The 14795-nt window shown below is 42.8% G+C and overlaps 1 protein-coding gene across 22 annotated transcripts in view; it reads right to left on the bottom strand.

Annotated features, from left to right (window-relative positions):
* FBRSL1 (fibrosin like 1) overlaps nucleotides 1–14795 on the bottom strand; it is a 554989-nt gene that overhangs the window by 176048 nt on the left and 364146 nt on the right. For all 22 annotated transcript variants that reach the window (XM_075516665.1, XM_075516674.1, XM_075516686.1 and 19 more), the window contains one exon: nucleotides 9633–9662. In XM_075516665.1, coding sequence (XP_075372780.1) covers nucleotides 9633–9662 — 30 coding nt within the window. The remainder of the gene's footprint in view (nucleotides 1–9632; nucleotides 9663–14795) is intronic.

Here is a 14795-nt window from a genome sequence, read left to right as displayed (position 1 = left end):
CCCCTTCTCTCTGCCTCCCTCAGCTTCAGAGGATATTTTCCCCGCAAATTGGTTTTAAATTAAGGAAGGTGATGAAGGCAATGTGCCGTCTCAGCATTTTCCCAGGTGCACTTAATCTAATTTCATTAAGGAGATCAGGACAGATGATCGCTACAGTCGAAACATTAAGTCTGTCCATTTTTGTATAAAAAACCATTAAGTCTGTCAAAGTGTCGGCGGGTGGGCTGTTTATTATTGGAGATGAAGGCGCGCTTTGCTTCCCCAATAAACTGTCAGGAGTAGTAAACCACAAATGAAGTCAGCTGCTGCCAAAGATTTAGGCAAAGATCTCCAAATAATTTTGACACAGGTTTGGGAAAGGCCAAGGAAATAGAGGCCATGAGTTGGTCTGTATGCTTTGGAAACCAAGCCTTTTGTGTGTGTTTGAGATATTTCAAACTGACCCATCGTAGAGTAGAAGACTGGGCATCAGTGGATACGATCACGCAGAACCACTGATGCTTCTGACACTCTGGACAATGTTGATGGGAGCCGTGCAATGGTGTGCACCGCAGAGCCCCAGCTGCAGAGTTCACCTTTGCTTTAACCTGCACTCATCCTGCTGGGACTCATCATCTTGTCTTAGGCAGACAAGAACTCATAAAAGCTCCATGCAAGCCACTGCTCTGTCTTGAACTTATGCACAGCTTTGCCTAAAACGTAAAATCACATTCCTCAGATAATCATACAGGTATCATACAAAATTAGAGGAAACCCATCAAAATGCAGAAACTATGGAAAACTATTTAAAAGCCAAGAAAGAAATCAAGTGAAGCTTTCAGATTAAATTTTCAGGCACTACAAAATCAAATGTGAGCCATTTGCTAAGGAAAACACCTTACTTCTCAAGAAAAATGCAGCTGGGTAGAACCTGGTATTAAAGACCATCAAGAAATGTTAAAAAGTGTAAAATACTAACTGGAATTACACAATCTTTACAGTACATACAGAGAAATTAATAATCCCTAATACGGAATCAGGAGTGATACTCTAGCTGGAGCTTCGTGATGAGGGAAAACTACCGTGTTTGCAGGTAACACGTGCTACGTACTGCTTTGAGCATCAAGGGTGGGCAGAGCAGAGGAAGGTTCATTTTCCCATCCCAGGAGCCGCGAAGGGAGGAACAGAGCCCGCTCTGCTGGCAGAGGCTTCCGCAGCGCTGCAGGGATTAGGAAGGAATGGGAGAGGTGGAAGGAAGCCAGCCTACACCATGAAAAATGACTGGCTCACCCCCGGGTAGACCTGGAGTTGAAGGCTCACAGGTGAATGAAAGACGAAGACTTTTCCTTGCTGCCTGGGAAGAACTGCGTGGAGCCGGTGTGTCTGTACCGCAGCCAACACTAGAACTAAGGGGTGACCCTGCAGGGAGCAGAGGGAGGCTTATTTACAAACACTTATTTCGATCTCTCTCGCTTTGAGTTTTCTCTGTTTGAAAAGAACCTCACTTTGGTTTGTGTTTGTGGAAAGCCGGGACTCTAGCTCTTAGGGACCCCTGCCCCTGAGGGCGTACGGCAAAGGCTGGGCAGCACCAGCTGAAACATCTCCCCTGACTCAGGGTGCTACGGCAAGCCCCTTACTGATTTTGCAGACAAAAGCAGCAGTTGATAAGCAGCTGATAAGTGAAAACAGCAGCTGGTAAGTGTTAGGAGACTCACCTAGGCAAAAGAATACCCATTTCAATCACGCTGCTTTAGGTAAGGGTGAATTCCCAAGCAAGGTCAGGCAGACGTTACACTTCTAGTCTTTACTACTGATCCAAATGTTGTTGCCGCCTCTTACATACCTGGAAAACTCCTGTAGTGAAACCTAGTGTGGATTTTATTGCAAATTGGACCCAGAAGCAAGAACTGTTGGAAAGCTATAAAACCCAAAGCTGACTCTTGGGCCATCCTTGATTTGTATCCGTTACACCTGCATAGGACACACAGTGCTGCATGCTACACTCTTCTGTCTTATTTAACCTGGTAAAACAATTTTGGAATACAGTAATGAGAAACTTGGCCTGCAATTGCAGCTATTGGAGTTTGTATCCTCCAAAATTCTCATCTTCTTGGCATCTTTATGGTTAATTAAATCATTCAATTTAATTAACTGAATTGCCTAACTCAGTTTCCAATTCCTATCACCTGCCTACTATGTTACCTCCTATCTGATCACCTTCCAAGGAGTTACTGCCATTGCACAGGTAGCCCTTTGGATTTACAGCTACTTTATAATGGTGTTTCTGGATGTGGGCAGACAGCTGTACAAGATTGCTCTCTTCTCTGTTGCCTCAGATCTTAAAAGTTTCTTCACAAGGTCCCTGGTAAGATAAGAAATTGCTCATGGATGGGGAACAGGCACAGGGAGATGTTAAACAATAGAGAAAGGAGCGAGCTAGGGACATGCTGACTGCCAGCGACAGAACTGGTATTATCCTGTCTTGCCCAAGAGCTCTCCATAAGATCTCTTCAGCCCTTTTATGTGAGTTAATGATGGATCTTTGTCAGCAAACTAGAAGGCTCTTCTCATTGTTTGCTCTGAAAATTTTTTTTCTACATTTTCAAGAATGAATATGGACACCACAGACTGTGATGACTCAGCCTGTTATGTACAGACTAATGTACTTAAAATTTGAGTTTTTGTCTGGATAAAAGAAAAACACAAAACCTCAGCAGGAGGGGAGAACATTGGTGCTGACGCTTCAAGTCTGTTTAATTTTTTCAGTTGCATTCTTGTTTTACTTAAATACAAAGGTCAAGAGGGGCCACTATTACTAATACTTTTCACTGGAGTTGCAGACTCTTGTGGGGAAGGACAACTTGGAGGGCTCCCTTCCCTCTGGAAGGGCTTACAGGGCCCAACTCAATTGCCCCAAGTCTCAGTGGGAACCTCTGTGTCTGCTCCGTGCACATGGCGGGTGAAATGATGGAAGTCAAGGGCATGCCAAGTCTCTCCCCCATCTGGCATTTCCCAAAGAGCAACTGAGTGAACTAGGTATGCAGGGGGCTTGCAGGATGCTATTTTGCTGGTAAATCTGTTCGTGGAGAATGATGAAATAAAATCAATTCACTGAATGGTGAATTTTTGTCTTCCTGTACTGGCAACAACATTACGTTTGCCTGTTTATAGCACCTGAATCTTTCAAGGGCTACAAGGTTATTTTAAATTCAATATTTTCATATTGTTTAAAAAGAAGATCTGTTTTTAATAACAACACGCAGCTCATCTGTCAAACAGAAACTTTCTTCCATTAAGAGAACTAACCACCTTTACCCAGTTATTATTATATGGGATTCAGGTTTCTCACTGGGTTTCACTCCACATCACTGGATTTTCAGTCTGTAAGGATTAAACCTTAGAACACTGATTCTGTGCACATACGTGCATGCGTATGTGTATATGCTATACTTCTGCATGCTGCTAAGCCTGCAACACAGCCCAGGCACACACTTCTGCAACCGCATTCAGCATTGCTGTCCGTAAGCAAGAGCACACTATGGTAAAAGGACCACTTAAATACCGTCTGAAAACCCAGCTCGAAAGTAACTGGCAAATGGAGACTTCTCATTATTAGTCACAGCTGAAAACTGTCATAGATTGAAGTGTAATGCTAACAGAAGTGCAAATACTGCCATGTGAAAGCCCTCGGTTCAATTCCATGTTTGATCTCTCCCTTCTGCTGCAACCAGTAAGAACTGGGATTGCTGGAAGAGTACCAAGTTTCATTTCTCAGAGAAAGGGACAATCTAATGATGGACAAAACCAATTTGGGGACCTTGGCCTGGGTAAGCTTCAAAAATAGCAAATAACAGATTACCTGAAGTGGCAACTAAACTTCCAGCCTCATGAGAACAACAGACTTATCAGACAGAACCCACTTTTTCCATTGCTAGATGGAGGAGGAGCAGGGGGAAAGAAGCCTCCAGCAATAGTGCTACCAATAATAGCCCCTGTTGGACTTCAAATGAGTGGCACTGAGGGGTCCAGGGACTGAGGTTTATTTCAGCCTCACGGGACAACACACTGATGTTGTACCGGTGCATTGACAAATGAGGCCATGAGAGCAGGAGTGTAAAGATGCAACAAAACATAGAAATTCAGATCGATGTAGGATCTTTGGGAGCAGACACTGCAGTTTGGCTTCCTCTCCCCTACTGAACTGCACCTCGACTTCCCAAGTCTTTCGCAATCCCCTTCCCTGACCACCAGCCAGCTGACACAGCTCTTCCCTCCCTGGGCTTCAGCAGCTCCTGTCTGCTCTGCTCCTGCCTCTGTAACCGCTGCTGTAATTCTGAGCATCATTAAGACCATCTTCCCTGAACTTTTTCATCTGGTGTCATGGGACTTTATCTTATTTCTGGGTAATCTCATACACAAACACACAAACACAGTGACCACAGAGTGACTGCTAGATCTCTCTTCATTATTACATCCCTTTCTCCTGCTGCCTAAACTATGATTTTTTTCTGTGGGCTTGCAGACACCCTTTCAAGGTCAACACAGCTGAAACAGAAGTGATAATTTCATCCCCCAGATCTTCCACACAGTTTACTCTCCTCATTGCTTCCACTATTATCACTTCCACCTCTCACTCAAGCCCATAGTTCTCGGTGCTCTCTTTGACTCACACCACTCCCTACATCTTGACATCCAACCTATGTTTAAGTCCTGTATATCTTTTTTCTCTATAACATAATAAGCATCCTCTGTTCATCCACACAACTAAGTTCTTGGTCAAGCTCTCACTACCTCACTTTTCATTTGTCACTTTATCCTTTCCTCTGGTGATGGCAGATGTAACTGTGTCCTTGTGCCAAGGAAAAAAGCTGCCGCAAGATCATTTTCCTCAGCCGTGGCTTTGCTCCTTACGCAGCTTCCCACTTCCCGAATTGCAAACTATCACTCTTCATGTTTTGACTCTTTCACAGCTTACCTCTTCTTCCCAGCACTGACACTCAGTGTCGATGTAAACTCTCATCTCTCACTGGTCTGACTTGATCACCCCCTTGTTAAACTTTCAGACAAGCACTTCCCTACTACTTACCACTGTGCCTTTTGCTGCAGAGAATAACTTCCCATTCACAGCCATAAAACTACCTGATTGTCCCTCTCAAATGCCTCCTAAAACCTTCCTCTTTACCTTAATACCTACAAAACCAAAGCTGGACAACAACGAGGCTGCTGGCATACTGAAACAGTGCTGCTGTTAACACTGTGCCCCCCCCCTTTTATCTGAGTCCCTTCACTGTCTCTAAACTCATCCTTAAGCCACGAGCTGTTCTGCATCTACATGGCACGTAGCAGGACGGGAACCCAGCCTATGGCGGAGCGATCGTAGCACTACCTCGTTGCTCTTCTCCCATGTACCAAGTGCTAAATGGCACCTGCTCCTGCACTGCCACATGCTGCCAGGCACCTACCGGGACTCAGAAATTAGCACAGCAAACAGCAGCATGGCAAGGCTGAATTCACATCGCCGCAAGCAGGGCCTAATAAACTCACTGTGCTGTTGTAGAAAGTAGTGTGAAAACACTGTTTTAGAAACCCGACTTCAAAAGTTTTTGCTTCCACCTTGGATATAGCTTTACCAGTCTCAAAGGTTGCTTGCTGTAGCTAAAACACAAACTACAGAACAAATATATGGTAAATACTGATTCAACTTAGAAAGAGAGTGTCATTTTTTGTACATCTTACTTAGCACCACATTAAATGAAGGAATGCCTGATATCTAACCCCTGATTTGGAGAGCTCGCTTACACTGCGGGGCCATGTAATTAAGCTGACAACCCACAATTTCGCACACAGCAGACAGAAGTCCAAGACTGAAAGAACATGAACACTGAATTACTTTGAAAGAAAGAAACGGGCTTTTTTTTAATGCAATGTTGAACACTGTTATTAAAAAAATGAGAGCAACATTTTGGAGTAACGAGCAGAGATTACTCATTCCCTTGTTTTACACAAGTTGACTTTTGGCTTTCTGCAGAACACCATTTAACAGAGCACATTACCAAGCTGCTAGCCACTTTTCACAGTGATGCTAAAGCAGGTAAGAGACAATAAGTGGAACTGTTGATGGTTTATATTACTCTATTATGTTAATGTTCACTAAAGTATGCCATAAGCTCTCTCATTACATGTGTATAAACCAATTCTCTGTGGTGTTATTCCTGTGCTAAATGCTATAACTACATAAATCTTGAATTAATGGAGACTTTATAGTTCCTGAAAATGAAGGGTAATTGCTATCTGTTAATGCTGTTGTTGCTATTAAAGGAAGTATATATTTTCAGTAACAATGTTTATGGACCGTGAGCCTCACATTGCAGCTATTGCACAGTGCGGAGATAGTGTAATACGATTATCAGACTAACTCCCTTTCCCTCCTCCCTCACAAAAAGCACAGTATCATTTCCACAGCTTCCACAAACTACCCTGCAATTCTCCTAACAGTTGCAGAGTCCAAACCGATGTCCTTCAATGAACGTACAGTAACAGAAACAGGATTTGCATTTCCATCTCTGGAACGCATGATTTGCTAAGTTTCTCGCTTGGTTAAATGGCTGGACAGCTCACTTTATTAGTTTGGGTATTTTGAACAGTTCTTCGAGAAGCGTGTGGTGACAGAATGATAGGTGTGAGAAAGTATCATCCCACTTACTTCCTTTGAGATTTCAGCAGTGATGCAGAAGTGAAAGGCTATCTTGGCCAGAGACAGATCTCGGAAAGTAGATGGGATGGACAAGTCCCCAGCCTTGAGCTCCTGTTCTCCGATTATTAAAACCAGCAGCGCACTGTTTGGAAACACTCTCACAATCTGCTGTGAAACTGTACCTTGCGCTAAAGTAAGGGTTCCTCCATCCTGATACACTGTGCGTATGACTGACTATGCTCAATTACTCTTCTCCCCTGGAGTCCTGCACAACACTGCACAAGGAAAAAACCCAAACTATCAGGAGTGTGTTTATACTTTTCAATGCAGTGAGGGTAAAGCCTTAATTTTACTCTAACATCTATGTTTTGAAACATTAAGAGCTCAATAGCCCCTACACGTATGAACTAAATAAATAGTGGATAATTAGTAGCATGGTACAGAGACAGAAGTAGGAGGTGGAAAATTTCAGTTTTGCTTCTAGCTCTATCACTGACTCAGTTTGTACTTGTACATGAACTTCTTTTTTTGTCTGCTTTCCGCATGAGTTATATACAGACGACAGTGATCCGCTGTTTATGACTAACAAAAAGTGTTATGCAAATCAAAAGTGCATTAGTAATTCCTGCCCTGCCCTTCATTAGTGCCAGCGCGCGTAGGTGTACCTAGAGAAGGCTGTTTCTTGCTGACCAAGCAGGAAAGCAGGATTGTTCTGTAGCGCTGTGAAATGAAGCCGACCCGTCATGTAATTCGGGAAGCCTGATGCTGGGCTAGACAGTATGTTGAACACTCCAGCTGGCTCCAATAGCCAGAGAGCATTATTAGAAAATACATTTTTCCAGCACATGGAAGGGGGAAAAAACACTCTTCAGTGTAATCCCCCAGGACCTTCATGCCAATATTTTTATATGTCCTTGTTGCATCAGCCAGGTTAAGTTTTAGACAAATACTGAATGTGTTTTCAGGGAAGCACAGTATGTCAGGTATCAACAGAGAGAGCCAGGCTGCCCTTGTGTTCCCCAACTGGAAGGCAACGCTGCATTTACATTATCCCCATGAAAGGTTTGAAGCCTCTTGCCTTCAACCTTGGTGAGTTTACATGCATGTGCACACATCTTTGCTGACAAGAGAAGCAACCCTACTTAATTCCAGAGACCTATTTAATAGAACCGATGTCATGTCTCATGTCTCTACAGATCAGGCAAGAGATAGAAAGATGATGATCTTGTGCTGCTCTCCTTAAGAAGAAAAGAAATGTTATTATTAAGGTGGAGTCACCTTAAGGAGAATGTAGCTGGGAAATATGTGAGCCTAGAAGGTCAAATTACAGTTATAGATATGTAAAGAAATGCCATATTAATGGTAAGGAACACTATAATAGCTTTTCATTTGCTGTAAAGGACAGTAAGTTACCAGCCAAACACAATGCAGCTTCCTCTGAAGGTAACCTCAGATCCCACATTCTGAAAGCTAATCAATGTTGTTCAGATTTCAATTTCTTCTCTACAAGGTGAAGTCAAACCTAATCTAACAAACGTCAGTCTCAGATGTAATGCCGCTAGCTGGGTCTACCAGTGTAATTTAGATAATCATTAATAGCATAGCTGTATAATAAAACTACATGTCACTTACAACTTCATCTGAGGTTTGACTGGCAGATCTTTAAACAGTTTTCTAAGTGATTGCTTTTACTTTCTTTGATTGGGCAGTCTAAGAAATGTTTTAACCCCATGGTATCTAAGCTTTTAGGGAATAATTTTTCACACTCACCACCTCTGCCATCAGCTCTGCTGCTGTGCAACCTTGTATGAAACAGAACTCAGGGGGGGTGGTGGTTTTAGGGAGTGACTTTATACATATATACACATATAAAACAAAATAAAATAAAATATGTACAGTATCTTTCATTCATTCAACATATATAATTTAAATGTTTCTCTTCAATCAAGCCTTCATCTCAAAACACAGCTTTTGCCATACTCCAGGGATATTTGGTATCTGATGGGATTTTTAAAAGAAGAAGTTGAAGAAACCTTAATGCTTCCCAAGCTCTAACAATATTAAAAAAAAAGAAAAAGACTTAACCAGAAGAAGCTTTTAGTGTAGTCTCTTGAACTCATGGTAACCTTCGATGTATGGCTGCAGCCAAGTGTGCTGCCAAGGAGACAGGGCTATCTGAAATCAGCCTTTACTTTTGTAATGCTGATCCAGTAGAAAAGTCCGTGCCACAGCTTCTCATGAATGAATGCAAGAGACTGGACAGCCAAAATAAAAGTTAGATGAAGATCTAACCTGAGACTGCCAAGTCAGGTCTGCCAGAAGAGAAGTCAGCAAGGGATACTCAAGTCTTTTACACATATGATGCTTAAAAGCATGGTGCCACTGTTGTTACATGGTGGGACTTCTCTGTTTTCCTTGCAAAGGTGAAACAAAAAATCCCCATACAAAACGACACAACTACAACCTTTCAACGACCAACGTCGGTATCCAAAAGAAGGTCAGAAAAATCATCGCTCTGTGATAAATATGCATGCAACATGACAAAACACTCCTCGACAGTTACCACACTGCCTTTGAGGGTAGGTACCAGTTGTCCCATCTTCTAAACTGATTACAAAATTGACATCTTCAAAGGTTACCATAAATAAAATATGGACTCCTGACAAGTTATCAGAGGAGACTTCCTCTGAAACAGGACTAACACTATGACTTGGGTCTCACCAAATGCTCACATAATAATCAAGAAAGACTATTATGTTAATGAGAGTTGCTTTTCTGTACACAAAACCTAGTGAAGATCACAGAGTACCTGACCCAATGGTTTTAATTCAATTATAGGTATTTTTAAATTTGACATGAAGACTGGAGGAAAAATATTACTTTCAAATTCATTCTTATTTTGACTATGAGGGAATTTCCAAGCTAGTAAAGCACATGAAAGAAGAAAATTCAGCCTTACCTTATCGTCAATATCGCTCTCGCTGTCACACTGTGGATTAGAGAGAGAAAAAAAGATTTTGAGAAACACCTTTATGTATAGGGATCTTTTGCATCATCCTCTTAAATCTTTAGGATATCTGTTTATGATGTTCTCAGTTCAATGGAACACACTTTTGATGTTTGCAGTAATGCCTTTTAGATTGCTAGCATAAACCAGCCAAAGCCAATTTCTCTCTTCTTATACAAAAACATGGTATACTCTTACTTGGATGGGGGAAAGAGAACTTTAAACAAATAAGACAATCAGCGATGCATTATAATAACAACTGTAACATGAATACCACAACAAAAAGCATGCCTTTTTATCATCCCAAATTGTGGAATATATAGTAACAGTTTTGCATTGCTTCACCTTGATAAGCACTTTGTCATCTAACAAGGAAACTGTGAAACTGGCAATCAATTTCTAATTTAATGAGTGGTACCAAGAATAGTAATTAAAATACATCATAAATTCTGGTACATTTTTTAGTTTGAATGAGATCATGATCCCAGGAGGAAGTGTTTACTTAAAGAGTTTTAGAGTGTAATCTCTTACAGCCTCTGAAAATGAAATGCTCTATTTTCACAGCACAAATGATGGAAAGATAACTTGAGCGCTGAACATTTCAGGACATCTTGCTGGCTGGAGCTGAGAAAGATTTACAGTCGGGAACAAAAATAAATCTCTTGGTGTCTGTTATACTGACAGAAAGTGGCCAGTGCGTTTCGTAGCTTTTGTGCCCAACGGGAATTTTCTCCTTCAGCCAGCTGCTGATGGGGATGGTCCGGGTGGGTTTCCATAACTGAACTCAATAGGGTTTGAGTTCACTGGTCCAACAAGAGGGGACTCCGCAGGCCAGCAATGACAAGCTACAAATGTGGAAACGGTCCATGAAAATGCACATGCTTCGGTGTCGTGAATGTCAAAGAAGGAGTAGATCTGTTTGGTCATTTTGTCCAGCTCCTGCTCCTCACGGAGCGGGGAGGGAGGATCTTTCCTGTCACATCCTATTATCCTAAAGTTACAAAGCAGAAATTTCAGCTGTTACATTCTTAGTTTTCTGCAGATTTTTGAGAGACTATTTAATCTCTTCTTCTTTTATTTGGCACATGAAATGATTGACCCCAAACACTTGAGGAACCTTTTACTCTTAAATTCTCTGAAACACACCGAGCACACGAAGAGCCACGATACGGCGGAGGGGTCTCCCACGGTGACTCTGCAGTGACAGCTGCTCAGCTTACCAACTGACTCCTTATTTCCATTTAACTGCAGTGGAAACGCTTGGTTTAAGGAACCTGGTTTTTCTATAGTCTTGACTAAGCAGAATTCTTTTTCTTTCAAAATGAAACTGTTTTACACTGCCCCACCTGATCCACAGCACATTTTTCACAGAGAAATCCAACTGTTTAGAAGGATTCTGGGAAAAAAAGAACCTGAAGCAAAAATGGAAGAAATTACAGGAGGGCAGGACACTGCTCTGCAGGGGCCGGGGAGCAGTGGGTGGGCAAGTCCTATGGGATTAACCAGCGTCATGCCAGCAGGCTGCATTAAGCCCTAGCCAACTACTTTGTGCAAGGAAGGCAAGAACATCAGATAGCCAAGTCTTTAGCAAATACCTTCCTGTAAGCCCGTTGTGCCTTTTTTGGGGACTTTTATTCCATCACTGAGCTTTATGAAAATTACTATAGGAAACAGTTTCTGTTTTTTCACAAACAGACATTCAGATCACAAGTAAAATCAGTCCTGATAAATCATCAGCAGCGGCCATTTGCTGACTCTCCCAAACCCATGCCACGTAACCACGAACAATTAGAAGTCCCTGCTCTGGGCCTGGAACGGGACTAATTGTCCATCGCCACTGAGACACGCTGAAACAGGTTTGCTGGGCAAAGGCTGCCCCAGTACCTGCTGCATTTGTGCTTGCTCAAGACAGTGCTAATTCACGCTGACAAAGCAACACATTCATCAAAAACAAGGTGGGGGGGTAGGGGAAGATGCAGTCACAGCAGTACACTCGTTATTATTTACATGCTCCTGAGAAACGCCGGCTGACGCAAGGGAAGCCTTTCATCTCCACCCCGGGGGCTGAAATCAAGTCAGAATGCTACAGGGAGTGTGCATTCCCCCAAATTACTAGCATAATTGAGTGGGTCATGAAGACCATGTTATTTTACCCTTTAAACCTGGTCTACGCTAAAGTACCCTAAGTTACCATTTTAATCATTGTGCTCATTCAACCTGCACACTCATATTTTAGAGGTAGAATATTTTGATGACGTGATTCAACCTGCACAGTTCAGACTGTTAGCATGCATGTTACAAGGGAATTACACCTATCACAAAAATAGCATAAAAATTAGTTAGTACACTCAGCCCTGTGTTGCTTAAAATTGTATGCTTAGGCAACACCAATACAAATTTTAATTCTTACAGGGACTTAAAGAATGATACACTGAAGTAATAAAAAAATCAAATCAATTAAACTCAGAAATATATTGACTAGAAAACATTCAAAATTATCATTAAAACTCGGATGCTTTTGCCTATGAGCCCTGCTTTAATAAAACTGCAGTACTGTAAACCTTAATAAATTTAGCTTAAAAATATTTGAGAGCAGATGTAAACAATTTTGGGGAACTTTAGTAACCATTATTATTCAAATACAACATAGTATTTCAGTCTTGCTCTCTGTTTTTGTAACAAAACTTGTCCTCCTATTTCTTCCTGCATTATGATATTTAAAAAAGAGAGGACAGGCTTTTTCTTGTTGAAAACAGATTTGACCTCAAAAATTTGTATGCCTATAATGAGTATAAAAACCTATTACAGATGGTTTGCATTACTAAGAGGTGCAGAACTGCTTTATTTAGACTCTTAATTTTGCTTTCTACCGATATGCAACTTTGTCTCATGCAGATAAGTGAAAGTTGCAAAAACCCAGTGAACCATCAAATCCACATGCTAAATTTTATAAACAAGACATACGAATGAAGCAAACATCTGCTCTCCGAGGATACATTTTTCCCCATTCAGGATCTGTAAATACTCTGTAATTAATTGTTTTTAAAATGGAAAGGACAGCAAAGAATTTTGTTTCATTTTAGCTTACATCTTCCTTACTTTAATCATGATCGCATCAGTCTTGCAACGGAAGAAGCCAGCGGGGCTGTGGATGCAGACCCACCCATGCACGCGGCTCTGTGCAGACACGGAGCCCACCGTGCAGCTGCGACTGCAAGACGGGTGCTTTAAAAACCGTATTTCTGACAGCGAGTTGCGTAATTTCTTGTTTGCCTTATGAAATAGCTGTCCTCTCCCACCTCTCCCAGCCGCGTAGGACTCACTCGTGCACACAAACTGTCCCCGTATCGATTCCTACCCCGTGGCTTTTAAACCACCAAAACGCTACGTCTTAATTGACGTGAGAATGAAGTCCCAAACTGATGCAATGCTACTAAGCAGTCTACATGATGAGAGATCGTGGGGGAAGAATTAAGACACCATTATTTATAAAATTTGGACTTCTGCTTAACATACAGCATCCTGGAAAATGGAGAGCTTGAGACTCATGGCTACCAACCCATTTTAATCTCCCATCGACTCCTGAAGAAAATACAGCCAGCTTTGGTGGGAAAAAACCCCAAGCTTCAGAATTTACTTAGGTTTTCTTCTTTTTATATTAAAGAAACAGGCTTTCACATTTGCATCAAGAAACAGGAACCCACAGGCTGCTGAACACGCAACAGCACTGAAAAAAACAACGACAGCAAAACTAAACCCGCCCGGAGAGATCTGCGAAAAACAGAACCGCTGTTGACCCCTTCTCTTCGAGGGGGTGTTAAAAAACACGATTTCAATGGGCTGGTTCAGTTTCTGTGGTAACACCCTCCAGTCTCCGCATACCCACTCTTCTCCAGCCTCCTCGCCTCCGCCGCCCGCCCCTGCAAAGCCCTGGGTTGACAAAGAGAGACCGAGGCTGGTGCGTTGCATCGCCGGGATGTTTAAATGAAAAATGAAGTCATCGGAGAAACCTTGGTTTGACCCAGAGGATTTTCTGGGTCTTAAAAGACAACCTACTCTGGCCTGGCGAGGAGGAGGCCGGTGGCACTCCCCTACGAAGGCCGAGCAGGCCAAGGCTGCGCTGGCTCCTCCGCCAGTGCTCACCTGCCACGCAGCTGTGGTCGGAGGGACAAAAGCCCTTGTCAAAACAGAAAAGTTAAAGAAAATGTGGAGAATGGCAACTGTTGACAGCTACGGAGGCTCACTGAAAGACAAAAGCTTTAATTACCTGGATTTTTCTAAAGGCCTGTTAACGCTCCTGGTCTATAAGCGAAACTGTAAACAGCCATTGTGCTGGGTTCATAAAGGCTCCTAAAAGGATTATTCACTGGGTTGTGCCAATTGCCTCTCAATTCCACCAAGAATGTTTGCAAAGCCGACCCCTAATTGTGCCGCTTTTTGGAAACAATTTCTTGCAGTGACAGATTCCAGTCAGAAAAAGCCTCCCGTGAGGTAAATTTAGGCAGAAACAACACGTAATTCAGGTACCACCGGCTCAGTGCGCCGTAAAAAGGCCTTGCCCCTCCCTCCTTCTTCCCCCTTCTGCCCCACAGAGGAGGATGCGAGTTTTGCAGACGTGGGCCCTCCACGCGCAGACCCAGCGCCAAAAAGACTGTGCCGAGCCGGCCGTGGGTTCGCTGGACAGGGCACAATCTGACAGCTGCTGCCAATGGACCGTGCTTCGGATGAAGGTTCAGGCTCCGGATGAAGTAGGGAGTGAAACAGTAAGAAAAGCTGGCGCTTTCCTAACCTCCACCTAAGCAACTGCAGCAACTCCACCATCCCTTCCGTCCCACCGCTTCCCTCGTTGCACCCAAAAGACCTGAGGAATCAGAGACAGAGCTCCCATACGTGTAGACCAGGCCCTGTGGCTTCTTTTTTTTTTTTTGACGGCTGAGGCAGAAATTCACATTTCAAGATCCCCCTCCATCATGCCCTTCCCACCAGGCAAGGAGTTACAATGCGTTCCAGCACTTGCTTGTACAAATCATCTCAACAGGGGAGAAAGATGGACTTGTGGCTACCGTAAAACACAGGCAACGGCGTATTTTGAGAAGGGCCTTCTCTTACCGCGGA

Source organism: Mycteria americana, chromosome 13 (assembly GCF_035582795.1).
Source record: "Mycteria americana isolate JAX WOST 10 ecotype Jacksonville Zoo and Gardens chromosome 13, USCA_MyAme_1.0, whole genome shotgun sequence".
NCBI classification, from domain to species: domain Eukaryota; kingdom Metazoa; phylum Chordata; class Aves; order Ciconiiformes; family Ciconiidae; genus Mycteria; species Mycteria americana.
This window is presented reverse-complemented; position numbering and strand designations above follow the sequence as displayed.